At 58.3% G+C, this 15,813-nt stretch overlaps 3 protein-coding genes and 1 long non-coding RNA gene across 6 annotated transcripts in view; 2 read left to right on the forward strand and 2 right to left on the reverse strand.

Moving 5' to 3' along the window:
• Positions 1 to 886: 886 nt before the first annotated feature.
• GPATCH3 (G-patch domain containing 3) lies at positions 887 to 5,369 on the forward strand. Its single transcript, XM_035345747.1, has 7 exons — positions 887 to 1,277; positions 1,523 to 1,938; positions 3,272 to 3,446; positions 3,784 to 3,843; positions 4,118 to 4,239; positions 4,378 to 4,505; positions 5,019 to 5,369. The coding sequence occupies exons 1-7, from the start codon at positions 911 to 913 to the stop codon at positions 5,236 to 5,238; spliced, it is 1,488 nt and encodes a 495-aa protein (XP_035201638.1). The 5' UTR covers positions 887 to 910; the 3' UTR covers positions 5,239 to 5,369.
• Positions 5,261 to 5,928, reverse strand: LOC118177754. The gene is made up of 2 exons (XR_004755913.1): positions 5,690 to 5,928; positions 5,261 to 5,563 (listed from the first exon to the last, which is right to left on the reverse strand). It is a non-coding gene; the product is annotated as an uncharacterized LOC118177754 (long non-coding RNA).
• A 202-nt stretch (positions 5,929 to 6,130) lies between these two features.
• On the forward strand, positions 6,131 to 11,298 carry GPN2 (GPN-loop GTPase 2). Of its 3 annotated transcripts, none has more exons than XM_035345757.1 (6): positions 6,131 to 6,186; positions 6,710 to 7,145; positions 8,687 to 8,843; positions 9,036 to 9,196; positions 9,964 to 10,094; positions 10,600 to 11,298. In XM_035345757.1, the coding sequence occupies exons 2-6, from the start codon at positions 6,729 to 6,731 to the stop codon at positions 10,670 to 10,672; spliced, it is 939 nt and encodes a 312-aa protein (XP_035201648.1). In that variant the 5' UTR covers positions 6,131 to 6,186; positions 6,710 to 6,728; the 3' UTR covers positions 10,673 to 11,298. The 3 variants fall into 3 exon arrangements, with proteins under 3 accessions (XP_035201648.1, XP_035201649.1, XP_035201647.1); XM_035345758.1 differs by lacking the exon at positions 6,131 to 6,186 and adding an exon at positions 6,347 to 6,406; XM_035345756.1 differs by lacking the exon at positions 6,131 to 6,186 and having other exon boundaries at positions 6,533 to 7,145.
• Positions 11,268 to 15,813, reverse strand: part of SFN (stratifin) — a 5,555-nt gene continuing 1,009 nt past the window's right edge. The window contains exon 2 of the mRNA XM_035345859.1: positions 11,268 to 11,364. Within this exon, the coding sequence (XP_035201750.1) occupies positions 11,268 to 11,364 (97 nt within the window). The remainder of the gene's footprint in view (positions 11,365 to 15,813) is intronic.

The raw sequence follows: 15,813 nt of genomic DNA on the forward strand, positions 1-15,813 counted from the left end.
CTTGGGCAGCACAGGGGGCAACGGGGACACCCCCAGCACCCAGTGCCCCCCAGCACCCATTGCCCCCAGCACCCAGTGAGATAACTGGAAGCTAATTAAGAAAACGACATGGTTGTCATCAGTTTTCTAAGGATTCTCTTCTGTGCGTTCATATTAAATATATTTTATTCAAATAGTAAGAGGATTTGTTCACTAACTAAGGAATCAGATGTTTGATGTTCTTAATTTCCATTGATGAGAGGACTGGAGCACCTGTTGTACGAGGACAGGCTGAGAGAACTGGGCCCGTTTAGCCTGGAAAAGAGGAGACTGAGGGGAGATGTAGAGCTTAGGGATATGATTTAGTGGAGGACTTGTTAGTGTTAGGTCAGAGGTTGGACTCGGTGATCTTGGAGGTCTCTTCCAACCTAGACTATTCTGTGATTCTGTGAGAGCTCATCAGTGTGTCTAAATATCTGAGGGGAGGTTGTCGAGGGGACGGAGCCGGTCTCTTTTCAGTTGTGCCCAGCGACAAGACGAGAGGCAACGAGCACCAGCTGAAGCCCGGGAGGTTCCGGCTCAATGTGAGGGGACGCTTGTGCACTGGGAGGTGACGGAGCACTGGGACAGGCTGCCCAGGGAGGCTGTGCAGTCTCCTTCTCTGGAGATATCCAAAACCCGCCTGGGTGCCATCCTGGGCAACGTGCTCTGGGTGAGCCTGCTCGGCAGGGGGCTGGACTGGGTGATCTTCAGAGGTCCCTTCCAACCTCGGCCATTCTGGGATGCTGGGATTCGGTCCCCCCCCCCCCCAAAAACCCACCCCCGTCCCCCCCCCCCTCCCGCCCACCAGGCGGCGCCCTCCCTCCCTCTCTCCCCCTCCCCTTCGGGTATCTGACGTCATCACCGCGCGCCCCCCCCCGCCGCGGACAAGATGGCGGCGCCCAGCAGCGGGCCCGGTAATGGCGGCGGGGCCGACGATGGCGGCGGGGCCGGGTCCGCCCGTTACTGCCTCGTGAGCGGCATCCCGGCCGCTCTGCGCTCCGCACAGCTCCGCTCCTACTTCAGCCAGTTCCTAGAAGCCGGCGGCTTTCTCTGCTTCCACTACCGCCACCGGCCCGAGCGGGGCCCGGCGGGCGGCGGGGGGGAGCCGAGCACCTGCTGCTGCCCGGTGGCCGTGAGGCCCGGCCGCGCCCGCCGCTTCGTCCGCATGTACTCGGGAAAGAGCTGGGTCGGGCCCGGCGGTGCCTCGCTGCCCGGCCGCTGCATCGTGCGAAGGGTCCGCCTCGGCCCCGGGACAGGTAGGACCGGGCACCTGTGGGGCCGGGGCTCCCCTCCCGACGCGTTTGGCTCCGGTTCCCGGCTGCTTAAAACCCTTCGTGGAGGTTTTTAACCCCTTAATTTCATGATGGGGCGAGAAGAGACAGTTTGGGGTCTGTTCCCTCTCCTCCTTCCCGGGAGGGCCCCGATTTACCCCTCTCCGGTGCACGGTTTGTATTTGCCCCCCCCCCCGACCCCAAAACAAATCGTTCCTCCTCTCTTCCAGCCGCCGAGACGCTTCCCAAGGGAGCAGACACGAGGGCTGCAGGCGAAGCCGTCGCGGAAGCAGACTTGAAGCGGCTGCCTGAGTTCAACCCCCCTTCCTGCATGCCTTTCGGGAACGTGGGCACCCCCCTGAGCGTCTTCCTGGAGCTGATCCGTGCCTGCAGGCTGCCTCCCCCGGTCATCAAGAAATTGCAGCTGGATTTCCCGAAGACGGGCTCATCCCGGAGGTATGGCAACGTGCCTTTTGAATACCAGGACACTGAGACAGTTATAGAAGAAGAAAGAGTTTACACCGCCACGGGGGATGAGATCACGGAGGACGAGGGGCCTGGGGCAACATCGGAAGCGACCGATCCAGCCAGCGCTGAGGAAGATGAGGGGCAGGAAAAGGAGGGAGAGGACTCGCACTCGGATGACGTAAGTGGATTTTTCTGGTGCCATCTGAGGTCAGCCTGCAAAGCTGAGGGGGCTGATGAGCTCTCAGAGCTCACGTTTTTAATCTTTTAGTTGTATTGTGTCAATCACTTGTCTGAAAATAACGTTAAATGTAGTTCTTCACGTCGTGGTGTGCCGAGCCCCTTGGTGCGCGTAGCAGTGCAGACATTAAGGCCTCGGAAACAGCTCGTCCAAGTTCAGCTGCTTGTGGGTTTCAGCACGAAGGGTTCGGAAGGAGCGAGCGCAGGCTGCGGCTGGTGCTGCAGGAGGGCTCTGCTCGCTGCGTGGCCGGTTGGTCTGGCTCTGCTCTTGCTTGTAAATGAGGCGCCTGGAGACCGGGGAGCACGTTAGGGCTCTGGCAACGACACGCAGAGCAGCACAAGCGGTTGACCTCGAATGCTCCTGCAGTACAAGTGAGTCATTCAGAGAAAAATGGCTTTCCTGACAAAGACTCCTAGAAAACTGGGCTGGACTGGCTCTCCAGAGACTATCTCGTTCCCCCCAGCAGGCTCCTGTCTGGCCTGTTCGCCCAAACCTGTGTCATTACGGAGGCAGCACAGTCCCGAGGCAAGCCATTCCCGTTCTTGTCCCGCCACTCTACGCCAGAACTAAACTCGTGTGTCAAATCTTTGCTGCAGTTTTATTCCATTAGGTTCTCCTAGCAACAGCGGGCACAGGGAACACTTTGTTCCCTCTACAGACTTCTTATTCAACGGCTGCCTTCGGTCTTTTCTTCTCCAGGCTAAGCAACTCTGCTCCTCTGGCCGTTTCTCACCGGCTCTGTTTCTCTCAGGCTCCGTTTCCTGCATCTCTAGCTGTTCTTTTGGCCATTTTTTAGCTGGTTAACGTGTCCCTGGAAGGGCTGTGCCCAAAACCAGGCAGGCAGCATAAAGCCGTCAGCCTGATGCGTGGCGGTGCCAGCCAGCTTCTCTTCTGGAGCTGATACCATCTCTTTAGGGATCGAGTGGAGTGGAATTAATTTGTTGCTAGTGCTGACTTTACGTACAGCACACCTGCTCCTTACATGGGCATCTCCGCGTTACAGATCGGGTACGCCGCTGAAAGCATGCCGCGAAGTGGGTGTGATGTGGTATTTTTCACCACTTCTGCCTGCTGACTCTGGCGATGGCATTAGTCAGGGGAATGAGGTCATCAGCGCCGGTCGTGTCAGTGCCTGAAAGCAGCAGGCTGAGACGAGCTCTGTCGACAAAGCTGTTTCGCAGGGGAGGCGTTGCAACGGGCCGCGAGGGTCAGGGGAGCGCAAAGGAGGCTCCGTGCTGCTGGTGTCCCCCACCTCTCGCTGGTTCCTTTGCAGGACGATGACACCTGTGAGGAGTGGGAGCGACACGAGGCTCTGCACGAGGACGTGACGAAGCAGGACCGCGTGGAGGAGCGGCTCTTTGAGGAGGAGATTGAGCTGAAGTGGGAGAAAGGAGGCTCCGGCCTCGTCTTCTACACGGATGCTCAGTACTGGCAGGAGGAGAACGGAGGTAACGGTGTCGTCTGTGTCCCCGAGCTACAAACTAACCACCGGGGGCTGGGGGCCCAGCCTGCAGGAGCGGGTAAATTGGGCACAACCCTTCTGGTTCAGCTGCAGGCAGGCTTTTTAAAACCTCCCCTTGATCACAAAACCAGCCCCATGGCCAGAGAACCCTCTGGTCCTACTGGCGGCCTCTTGGGGTAAGCGCTGTGGCTTGTGTGGTCTCCAGTACCCATCCCTTCCCGTTTTGTTAGAGGAAACGGGGGGCTCGGCCACCAGCAAGCAGCTCTTCTTTGTCAGACTTCCGCAGCCAGTGCCAAAAGCGGTTCTTTTCCTTTCCTTGGCAGACTTTGATGAGCAGACTGCGGACGACTGGGATGTGGACATGAGCGTCTACTACGACAAAGGTATCTGAGCTTGGAAAAACTCCTCAGGAAACGGGGGAGGTTGGGAAGGTCTGACCCTGCAGACTTTTTGAAGAGGGGAACGCTTTGGCTCTGTCATCCTTTGCAAGCATCCGAGACGTCAGAGCCCTTGAGACCACGTTTGTCTCATCTGGCTGTGAGGGATGCCAAAAAGAACAGGTTCTGCCTCCTTGTCGTGTGGTGCTCTGGGGGAAATGACAGCAGCAAACGGCTTTCCTGAGCTGTGCTGCTCTGACTCCTGCTTCTCTCTCCTTAGATGGAGGCGATAAGGATGCTCGGGACTCGGTCCAGATGTGGTTGGAACAGAGACTCCGGGATGGCCTGGAGGATGGCTCTGTTTCGGGGCAGCAAATCGGCACCTTTGAGCGATACACCAAGGTGAGCTTGGGATACGTGCTCCGGGGTGGATGGGGCAGGACGGGAAGGGCTGTGTCTTGGAGGAGGGTTGTGGGGAGATGAAGATGGGCTTTGTACACCAACCCTAATTTTTATACTTATTTTTTTCTCCTCTCCCAGGGCTTTGGCAGGAAGGTGCTGGAGCAGCAGGGCTGGATGGAAGGGCAGGGGCTGGGGAGCAGCAAGTCTGGAATGGCTGAAGCTCTGGACAATGAGGGTCAGAATCCCAGATGCAAGAGGGGCCTGGGGTAAGTGCCCTGCCCTGCCCTGCCAGATGGTGTTTGGAGCCTCTGCCTGGGCTCTCTGAGCTGCTACTACAGCTAAATGGCAGCAAAACAGGCGGAGTGTGAACCAGAGCAGTAAGGCTGTCCCAGGGATCCGCTGTCCCCCATGCAGCAGCGCCTGCCATTCCAGAACAGAACGCATCGCTTGTCCTAGCAGTCCAGCGTGCATGAGGGGGGCTTGTGCTAGATCAGGAGTGGAACCATTTTCAGGCTCATGCATCACAAAAACACGGGAGAGCTGTGCTCAGGAATTAAGGGTCACCTCTGCTAAGCTTTTTTGTAGGGAAAGCCCAAGTGACCTGAGCAAGACCTGCGTGCCTCGAGGGCTGGCTCTTGTTCTAAGGACATTTTGTAGACAGGAACAGGACAACGGCACCAGCTCATTCCTCCCCTGTAGCACGTGGAGGAGCGAGTCTGGGGTTACAGGGGTGTCTCGCTGCCTCTGTGTTGGACCTAACACCACCTGCTTCCTTCTAGATACCACGGGGAGAAACTGCCAACGTTCAGCAAGGTGAAGAAGCCCCGGCGGGACGCTTCCGTCCTCATCTCGACCATCTACGATGACCCTGACCCCATGGACAGCGGTGACCAGCTCCTCAGGCGCCAGCCGCCCACTGCCATGAAGTACAGACAGGACATGCCCTTTGTCCGCGCATCACGGGGCACTCTGGAGAGCTTCAGTGCCCAGTCACGCTGAGTAAAGACTGTCAGAGGTTTTTTACTGCTGCTCCTGTCAACCGCAGGCTGGCTCCTGCTGGTTTTGAGTCTGGAGCAGGGTGCTCATATATTTATTTTTGGAAGAAAGAGTCTTTAAAAAAAAACACAAAAACCTGGTTGTCTTTCTTTTTCCCCTCCTTGAACCAATTTAGTGAGAGGGGAAAGTATTTGCTCACTGGGAGTGGGGTGCGTGTTTCATTTTATACTGGAGCTTTAAAGCTGCCTGGATCAGCTGAGCCTGTGTGCTAGGTCTGCAGCCAGCTCATCCCAAAAACTAGGGCTCATAGATCACGGATCCTTGAGACCTCGGGGAGGACAAGTACAGACAGGGCCAGCTGTGGCAACGTAACTGTCCCGCAGAAAGCTTGCTGCTGGCCCGCAGCTTTGTCTTGCTTGGGCGTGACGATCCCACAGTCCCGGGAGAAACTCACCGGGATGAAAGACGCGCCCTGGCAGCCTTTGGGAGGCGTCTCCCTGTGGTTGAGTGTAGCGGCTGCTTCCTTCCATGGCTCTCCAAGACCAGTTCCAGGCTGCGGAGAGTCTTCTGGCCTGATAGCTTTCATCCCAGTGACCTGGTATTGCAGCGTTAAATGTGGATCAGGCATCCTCTGTGCCAGCGGGCTCTGGCTTGGCCCTCTTGCTGACTTTGCACCCCTTGATTAAACGCGTCAGGGACCTTTCAGAGCGGTTTCCCTTCGGTGGGGTGACAGAGTGAGGGGCTGGGGGCGTGCGGGAGGGGAAGCGCCGGGGCCGGGACTCGAACCCGCGGACCCAGAGCTCGGAGCCGTAGTGGCGCGGGTTCGAGTCCCGGCTGCTCCGCGTCCCGCCGGCCGCCAGGGGGCGCCGTGAGGGCGGCCGAGGCCGGCCCGGAACGCGGGGAGCGGGGCCCGAGGCCGCCCGGAGCCGAGGCGGGGGCACCGGGGTGGCGGTGAGCGGCCGGTGGGGGGGGGGGGGGGCCGAGAGGGGGGCAAACAGGGGAGGAGGGGGGACGGAGGGGACGTGGAGGGTCAGGACACGGGGACACAGGACTGGAAGAGGGGCCTGGGGACGCGCTGCACCCATGAGGGAACGCAGGGGTGTACCAGGGGCCACTGAGGGAATATGGGGTACACCAGGAAGGGCCCAGCCGGGATAAACTCACCCCAGAGGCAGGCAGGAGAAGGGAGCTGTGCCCTACAGCACAGCCCTGCAGCTCTCCTTGGGGTTTTGTGCCGGTTTTCAGCCGTGGCGTGAGGGGCTGGGGGGGCAGGGGGTGACAGGGGCAGCGTAGCGACCAGGTCTTAATGCAGGGGGTGACAGCAGCGAGCGGAGGCAGCGCTCACAGCATCGCTTTCCCTTCCTCTCCTCCTGCTCCTTGGCTGTGAATTCCCTGCAGGGCCTAAGACCCAGCCGATGGCGTTCTTATAACTGCGGACGAGATGGTAAATGGGAGCTTCTCCTTCCTTGCCTAGGGGAAGGAAATGAGCCGACATGTCTGAGGGCAGCAAGGGGAGCTCGCTGGCCTTCGGCCAGGTGGTGATCGGGCCGCCAGGCTCCGGGAAGACGACCTACTGCCACGGCATGCAGGAGTTCATGGGCAGGATCGGGCGCAAGGTGGCCGTGGTGAACCTGGACCCCGCCAACGAGCGGATGCCCTACCCGTGTGCCGTCGACATCTCCGAGCTCATCACCCTGCCCGACGTGATGGAGAACTTGAAGCTGGGCCCCAACGGGGGGCTCATCTACTGCATGGAGTACCTGGAGGCCAACCTCGACTGGCTGCAGGAGAAGCTGGCCGCCTTCAAGGGTCACTACTACTTGTTTGACTGCCCGGGGCAGGTAGAGCTCTACACCCACCACAGCGCCCTGAAGAACGTCTTTGCCCAGATGGCCAAGTGGAATTTCAGGGTGGGTTCTGGGCTCTGCAGGGAGCGGGGATCAGCGCCCAGCACTGCACTTGTTCAAGGGGCTCAGGAGCTGTGCACCATGTGGTCGGGGCTTTTGGTTGTGGATGCGGGTACTAATGACTGTTTTCTTCACTAACCTGTTTGCCCTTTCATGTGAAAGTGCTTTATCGGGGGAGGAGAGGAATGTGTCCCCATTTTGTGCTCGGAGGGATTGGCAAGAGCAGCTTGTGCAGGGCGTTTAATGCAGCGTCATTACCATGAACAGAAACAGATTCCTTCCTCCCAGCCTTACTCTTGAAGGTCCTGTCCCCAGAGCTCATGTGCTTTGTCTGTCGGTGCCGTGTTTTGGAGCAGGGAGGGAGATGTGCGTGCGGGGTGAGTGGGGGATCTTTGCATCGCGCTGTGAGAAATTCAGGTGTCATCTCAGGCCCTACCTGCCACTCCTGCAGCCAAACCAAATCGCTGTGCACGTTGTAATACGTGCTCTGTGCTTTCTTGCACAATGGAAGATGCAAATTAGGAAGTGCAGGTGAGAAGAGTCCCACAACCAAGCTAACTTGCCTGCGTTGCATTTGTTTTGCATTTGGGCCAAACCATGAATGTGCAAACCACGTACGGCATGAGCAAGAACAGCAAGTTCATTTGCTTTGAGAATGTCACAGGGAATCTGTACATTACAGATCATTTTTATTCAAATAAATGTACATGAAATTGTAGTTACTGAAAAAAAAAAACAGATAGTTACGCTCCTGTTTTGATGCTCACTGGAGTGCTTCCACCTGCCTGTGAGCTTCGAGCTGGCATTATTTTTGCTGCAGAAGCAGAGCTGTGACTCAGCCACACTGGACTGTAGAGCCCTGACTTTGAGTAACATTGTGTAACAGGCAGTAACTTAACAGAGATCTCAGACCACATTGTTACAGCGGCATGAAACACGGGGAATCAAACGACTCATTAATTTAATTATTATTATTTCAAACCGCACGACAATTGTTTCTCCCTTGTTGAGTGAGGCGTGCTACGGGTACTGCTGCCGAGCGTATGCTGTGCGTGAGCATTCCTGTGGGGAGCGTGGAAAGCTTGAGGTAGTCGTGTCGTTCGGAAGGAGAGTCAGCCCAGCTGCCACCCCAAAAACCCGCGGAGTACGGACAAGCACGGAAACTTCATCAGCAAAGCAGGGAGCCCTGAGAAACCGGAGAGCAGTCGCAGGTTTAACAGTGTCCTGATGTGCTGCTGGTGCAGCCTAGCACGCCAGAAGCCTTCCCACGGCCCCTTCTGTGCGCAAGCACCCTCAGTCCTGAGCCCCCCAGGTGGTCCACAGGTGTGAAAGTGGAGATAGGTGGATCTGTGCATGTATGAGCAATCGAATATTCACCTAGGGTGTTTTAGGTACACAGGTAGGTGGTAATTTCCCCTAAATAGGAGTCTGTGTGGCTGTAGTTAGAGCCGAAGGGGTTGTCGTTCTCAGACTGTCCCAAAAGCAAGAGGATGGGCTCTTTACTAGGTCTGACCTTGTGCTGTCCCTCTGCCTTGGCCCCCCAGCTGGCTGCAGTGCATTTGGTGGATTCTCACTACTGCACAGACCCCGGCAAGTTCATCTCCGTGCTCTGCACGTCGCTCTCCACCATGCTGCACGTGGAACTGCCCCACGTGAACGTCCTCTCCAAGATGGACCTGATCGAGCAGTACGGCAAGCTGGGTAAGAGACTTTGCTGGGAGGGAGACGTGGAGCGGGGCAGCCTCAGATGCAGATTAGTTGCTTGGGTACGGGTTTTTTTTGGGGGGTTAGGGAAGTGGTGCAAATCTCACGGGGTTCTTGGTGGCATGCTCTGGCCGGGGAATCACCAATATTTACAAGTTGCCCTCAGAGATTCTTGCTGTTTCCCTGCAGCTTTCAACCTGGATTATTACACAGAGGTCCTGGACCTCTCGTACTTGGTTGACCATTTGGCTTCTGACCCCTTCTTCAGAAATTACCGCCGCCTCAACGCGAAGCTGGTGGAGGTGATCGAGGACTACAGCCTGGTGTCCTTCGTTCCGCTCAACGTCCAGGTGATGCAACGGGAGGAGAAGGGTAGAGAGAGCAGGGAGAGCTGGATGCTTGGCAGCACGTTTGGTGGCAGCTAGGGTACGGTTGGGCTTTCAAAAGCAGGGGGGAAGATGAGTTCTGCAAGGGCAGCCCACAAAATCAAGTGTTGCCTCTGCCCGCTTCTGCCCCCAAAACTGTGAAAAATAGAGGCATGAGGGCTGAAAAGCTTTGCTGTGACGAGACTCGGGGTTGTAGGAGGACAGTGACATGCACCCAGACTTGTAAATGTTCTGTGGCAGCTGAAGGAAAAGGAAAAGCTAATAATGAGCTTGGGGCTACCTGGGCCTTGTGACCTGGAGTGGGGAATTAAGACTCCCCCTTTGTTCAGGTCTTCTGAACCTGCATTTTAATTCCGAGCAAACTATTACCTGGAACGTCGTTAAGTCAGGGCGCGCAAAATAATTTGAAGATGGGAGGGGTACCTTTGTGAGGAAGGGCTAAAAATGTGAATTCTGTAGTTGGTGGAAGTGTCGACAAAGGGAGAGAGGCTGAGACGAGCGGTGATGAAAGGGAGTGAGAGGGTGGAGGGTGTCAGCCCATCACGTATTCCGACCCTAAGGGGGAGCTTCTCCTTGTCCTGTCACCCCTCTGGGCTCTGGGAAGCGTCATCGGGGCTTTGGGTGCTGTTTGGGTGGCCCTGAGCCTCGGGAAAAGCTGCGGTAGAGCCCAGCGTGAGCTCCTGCCTCCGGGGAGGACCAGGTGCTCTGTGTGTCATCTGCCTCCCTTTCAGGATAAGGAGAGCATGCGGCAGGTGATGCAGGCTGTGGACAAAGCCAACGGCTACTCCTTTGGAGACCAGGAGCACAGGAGCCTGGAAGCCCTGATGTCGGCAGCAGTGGGAGCTGATTTCCACTTCACTTCGTATCCTTCACTGCTCCCCGGCCGTGCTGGGTTTTAATTTCTCCTCCGTGGGCTGGGGAAGAGGGACTGGAGGTGGTACGGCAGCTCGCAGGTTATTTGTAACATCTGCTGCTGTTCAGTGATTCACAGGCAGTGAGTCAGTAGAGCTCGGCCCAGACCTTAGCATGCCGCATCTGTCCGCGCCAAAGCCACCACGTTTACCGCTAATTGATACTGTAAACGTGGGAGGAATCTTCTGACACCTTTCCTTCAGACTGACTTGGACTGTTTCGTTGCATTTTGTCCAAACCATACAATTGATTCTCCTGTACTTGTCAAGTCTGGGATCAGCCCGAGCCAGAAATAACTCAGGTGATGCGTGCTGCTGCCAGTGCTGCTGTCTTCCTGCCAGCCTTCGGGCTAATGTTGGGGTTGGTTCCTCGCTGAGAACGTTAGAGCTCCTTGCAGAAGGGAGTGTTTGAGCCCTGCCCTGCTGCCTTGTTTTCCTTAATTAGCGTGTTATCAGCACACTTGCAGTGCAGGAGAAGTATGTGCAATCTCGGGACAAGACCGTGGAAGAAGAAGTGATGGATATGTAACACACCCGCCTCTGCCGCAGCTGCTCTCTGCTCTGACAGCTCCCCTTCCCCTGCCGGGAGTCGAAGGGAGGCTCCGTGTCGTCTGACTCAGACCAAGTGAAAGCCTTTCCATGCAGATGTCTGGCTTCCGGACTCCCTCGCTGTGGGGATTTGACCTCTTGTGCTTCAGCCCCGTTTTTGTGGAAGGGCTGTGGCTGAGAGCAAGGCAAGCAAGGGAGGTTTAGCCAGCGGCAGGCATGGGTAGCAAGAGAAGAGAAGCCTGGTAAAGGAGACTGACCTTTGCCAAGTCTCCTCCTCCCCATCACAACCAAGATGGAGCCAGAGAAAGAAAAATCAGTTTGAGTTGTCTCTTTTATAGCGAGACTTGACACAAGTTCTTGGTTTACTGCCTAGGAGGGTTGTACACAGTCCTCACAGGAAGATCCAGGCTGAGAAGCCTCCAATCTGTCTCAAGGAGGACAGAAAGATGGTTGTTTTTCTTTTTTTAAAAAAAAATAATGACGGACTCTTTCTTAATAAAACACTTGGTCTCGCTTTCATCTTGTGAGTTTGCTGAACCTGAATAAATAAAAACCGAGTGCTACAAAGCCCGGGGCTAAAAAGCCTCTGGTGGGAACGTCACGGCAGCTGTTGCGTTGTGTACTTTGCAGAAATGTGCCGTGTTTGCGACGTCGTGTTCCTCTATGATCTGCCTGAGAACAGACAAAGTCTTTGCTGGAGGGAGCCGGGAAGAGCGGCTGTGGGATGTGAAAGCAGGTCACTTCCCGTGTGCGCCTCTCCGGGGGCCGAGCGCTGGCGTTCGGTGAGCACGCAGCGCGCTGACAGCGGTGCAGAAACTGCAAACGCGGCTTTTGGGAGCTTTTGATTAAGAAAGACCCTGTGTGACTCAGCGGGAGGTTGGAGCACATCATTTCCATCTGCGTCCTTCCCCGGCTGCTGGCTTCTCTGCTCTCAGCCACCTTTTTCTGGGCTTTTTTTTTTTTTCTGCAATACCTTCCGATCCCAAATCCAGGGGCTTACCCATTTCCTACGGCGTTATAATACATCCTGACGGCGACAGCGGCAGCCCCCAGACCTCAGAAGCTACCTGCTCCGTGTCCCAGCTGCAGGTGACAGCTTGGGACCGGGGGCGCTGGGGAGGTTGGGGTGGTGGAAAGCAGCTCCTGCAGTGGCACGCGGGCTGGGAGCAGGGTCCCAGAGGCAGCATTCTGCCCAAGACCTTGCAGAAAGTAACTCAGCTCCTTGCTTTGGCCCTTCACAATGCAACCACAGACCAGTGGCTCGCTACCAAAATGGGCCTGGGGTCTTGCCTGGCAAGCAGGGAATTTAATTTTTCCTTTCCACAGCTTTGTGGCCAGAATTTGGAAAAATCCAGACAAGACACGCTCAGGGGAAGAAGGGGTTGAAGACATGGTTCTGCACACACAGACGTGCTTGTATTTAGCCGGATCAGTACATGATGAAAGACATTTCAACCAGAAGTCAGATTCCTGTCTCCTGCCCCTACGTGAGCACTTTCCCTGAGAGCCCAGGGGCTTCCCTGGGTATTCCTGGCTGAAACCTGGCAGCTGCCTCTCGGTGCTATCTCGGGCTGCAGGGCTGAGAGCCAATCTAACCATAACCAGAGCCGAAACTCCAGCCTTGTGTCAGTCCTGTGGGCTCCTCCTGGTCATCTTTGAGCCCTGCAGTTGCTATAAAGGGATGGAAGACGTGAGCATTAAAAAAAAAAAAGTGAACTTTATAGCTGATTTTTCATAGCTTTGAGAGATTTGGTGGCTTAAAAGGGTACGGTCAGGTCAAGCCGGAGTTACGCAAGAGCCATCAGAGCCTTTGTGGCCGCTCTGCTTTGATGCTTTAATACCCGTGCAGCATCTGCAACCCCAGCCCTGCAGTGCTGTGCCAGCGCCGAAGAAAATGAAAAAAAATTGGAGGCAACACGAAGCCCTGAGCCCGGGGAAGCTCTGCCGAGAAGTGCTGAGGGTGGCTCTGCAGCCGGGTCCTGCGCCCGCACGTCGGGAGGGGACGGCTCCGGGGGCTGAGGGAGGTGACACCCTGGCTCCCGTCGCTCCCCGTTGAGCAATCGGGCACGGGGCCAGCATTAGTCACCGAGGCACGGCCCTGGGGGGCCCGGCTCTGGGCTGAGCTGGGCCTTTCTGCCCCGGCCCCCCTCCAGGTGCTGCGCCCACCCCAGCACTGGGGATGGGGAAGGGGTGGAGGGCTTTGGCTGCAGGTGCTGAGCGGGGGTTTGGTGTGCCCCCGCTGCTTCCAGCCCCATCCCTGGCCTTGAAGCAAAACGGACACAAATTACTGGGTCCTGGGATGAAATGACAAGGGTTTGGGGCTAGTGTGGGCACGCCATGGCTCAGCCTCGTGGGGCTGGGCAGTGCACGGACAGACTCACGGACACCTCCAGGCACCGCACCCATCCCAAAGGCCTGCCCAAGACCAGAGCAACCCCACCACCAACAACCTGGGGGTCCCCCAAGCCACTCGTTAGGGCAGCACCCACCGCAGGCACCCCAAAAGCTGCCATCCCAAATCCCCATGAGGGGGGCTAAGCCACCGCCACCCACCCAAAACCAGCCTGGGGACAAGGGACAAGCCTGGCTGTGGGTCCTGCCACCCTCCAGATTTTGCAGGCAGCGTGGTCAGGGCAGCAGAGACCCGTTTCGGTAGCCTTAAACCCATGGCTACTAGCCATGGCACTGGGGAGGCAGCCCCAGGGCATGGGGCTGGGGCAGGTCCCTTCTCCCAGAGCCTGTCCCCAGCCCTTCCCAGGGCGGCTCTGGGCTGGGGACACTCCCTGGCCCCAGGCACCCCAAGTCCCTTTGCTCTGACACTAAAATCCCAGTGTACGGCTCTGCTGTGCCCCATTCCTGCACGGTGCCAGAGATGCCAGAGCATCCTCCAGCTGGGTGAGGGGGGGATAAGGACAGGGACAGGCGGTGCACAGCTGCTGACAGCGGTGTTGTGAGGCCCGGGGGCTCCCTCCCAGCCCCAAAAAGCCACCGGACCAGCTGGGAGGCCGGAGAGCATCGCCTCCTACACGGCCCCGCCACGCTGCAATTTGGGGCACTGCCGAAATCCGTGGCTGCCCGCTTACCTCCTCCTGGGAGGCCGCATCGTTGTCCTCCAGCCTCTCCAGCCCCCAAAAGCAGCAGGGACCCATGGCCGTCCCTGCGTCCCACCAGGCTGGGCCTGCTCTGGGCACCACCAGCCCCTCTGTCCCCTCCCTGTGTCCCCAACCCTTGGGGTCAGGGGCCAGCGAGGGCCCGCGGCTCGTTTTTCACGTCTGCCGGCCCTACTTTGGCTAATTACAAGTCTGGGACCGGTTCCCAGGCTGGGTGTGCTTGAGGCCAAGCGGGGGGGGGGGGCCCTCACTGTCCCCCCACCAAGTGAACCAGCTCCGCTCCCACCACCACCAAGGGACCTTCCCAAAAGGAACCCCCCTGACCCCATCCTCCTCCATCCTCAGCCCCAGGTTTTGTGCCTCAGCTCCTGCCCGGTGCTGGGGTGGGGGCTCTCAGGGTGTCCCCCCCCCTGCAGCAGTGCCCCTCAGGGCGCTGATCCGGCTCTGCCCCGGGAGCTGCGGCCGGGCGAGCAGGTTCTGCTTCGCGCAGCCTCCCACAGCCAACGCGTTCCCACGGCGGAGCCCGCTCGAACCTCACCACGGCACCAGCTTCACCCCGCACCCCCTGGGTCTCTTCTCTGCCAAGCCTCAGTTTCCCCCAAACCCCCAAAACCCCGGGTTTGGCCGTGGGTTGAGGGATGTCCCCGCTGTCCCCACGCGGGGACCCCGCAGAGGCGGCGCGCCCTGAGTCACGGCGCGCTTCCTCCCGGCATCCCGGCGTTTCCCATCAAAGGCCGGGTCCTGCCCAGCGCGGCCCAGCCCTGCTGCGCTTGATCTGATGAGCTCATAGCCCAGGGTGCCGTGACTGTATTTTATTGTAATGAGCCTCTCATGTCGAAACTTGCGCTCCGCGAGCTGCGCCCTTTGCCGTGGCCGGGCGCCAGGGCCAGAAGTGCTGAGCTTTCCTCCTGCGCCGGCGCATCCAGGTCTCGATGGGGACGTCCCCACCCTGATGGGGAGGACACGGTGTCCCTCCTTGTGTCGCTGTTTCGGGCGAACCCTTGTTTAGCCATGGAGGAGAGCTTGGGGGGGACCTGGTGACTGTCCCCTGCTTGCACAAAGGCCCCTTGGTCATCGGTTTTGGGGCACCGTGTGTTGTATGATGGGGACGGGGACACTATGGGGATGGGGACACCAAGAGGATGGGGACACCCTGGGGATGGGGACACCACAGGGATGGGGATAACACAGGGATAGGAACACCATGGGGATGAGGATAACAGGGATGGAGACAGGGACACCACAGGGACAAGGACACAACAGGGTGGGGACACCCCGCTGCAGGGTTGGGGACCTGGGACATCACCTCAGCTCACTTACTGGGGCTACCCAAACCTTCTCCCCTTGCAAACCCCACCTGGAGAGCCCTTTCCCAGCACCCCCCCCCAAGGATCAGGGCTCACTGAGCACCCCGACACCTCTCTGCAGGGCTGGGGGGGGGGCACAAGCAGCCAGATGAGTACTGGGGGGGGGGGGGGGGGGGGGCTGCGGACCCCGGCCGCTCCCCGGCACAGCGGGGCAGGAGGCGATGCCGGTGCCCGGCGGCTGCAGGAGCTGCCTGGGCATGTGCGCGGGGGGAGAGACGAGGCAACCACAGAGGCAAGCGTGCATGAGACGGTTTATTGGAGACGCACAGAGGCTTTGGCAATTCACGACAATCCCCCCCCCACCCCCCCACCCCCTTTTCTCTTTTCCCCATCCCGTCCCATCACCTCCTCCCGCCGCCTCGGGGGACCGGCAGTGAGGCTTAAGCCCCCCCACCCTGGGATGGTGGGTTTGGAGGTGCCACAAATCAGGCTGACCCCCCCCATCCATCTAAAATGTTAAATTTTGGGGGGGATGGAAGGGGCTGGCAGTGCTCTAGGAAGGGAGATGGAGGCATCCCCCTTCCTCTCTTCCCCCCCCCAAGAAAAGAGCATGAGGGAGAGGGAAGGGGGGAGGAACGTGCCAAAACCACCCCAGCAAACACCGCACACGGCCCCCGCTCCGGCACCCAACCTGGGGGGGGGGG

The sequence above is a fragment of the Oxyura jamaicensis genome, chromosome 23 (genome assembly GCF_011077185.1).
Source record: "Oxyura jamaicensis isolate SHBP4307 breed ruddy duck chromosome 23, BPBGC_Ojam_1.0, whole genome shotgun sequence".
NCBI lineage: Eukaryota > Metazoa > Chordata > Aves > Anseriformes > Anatidae > Oxyura > Oxyura jamaicensis.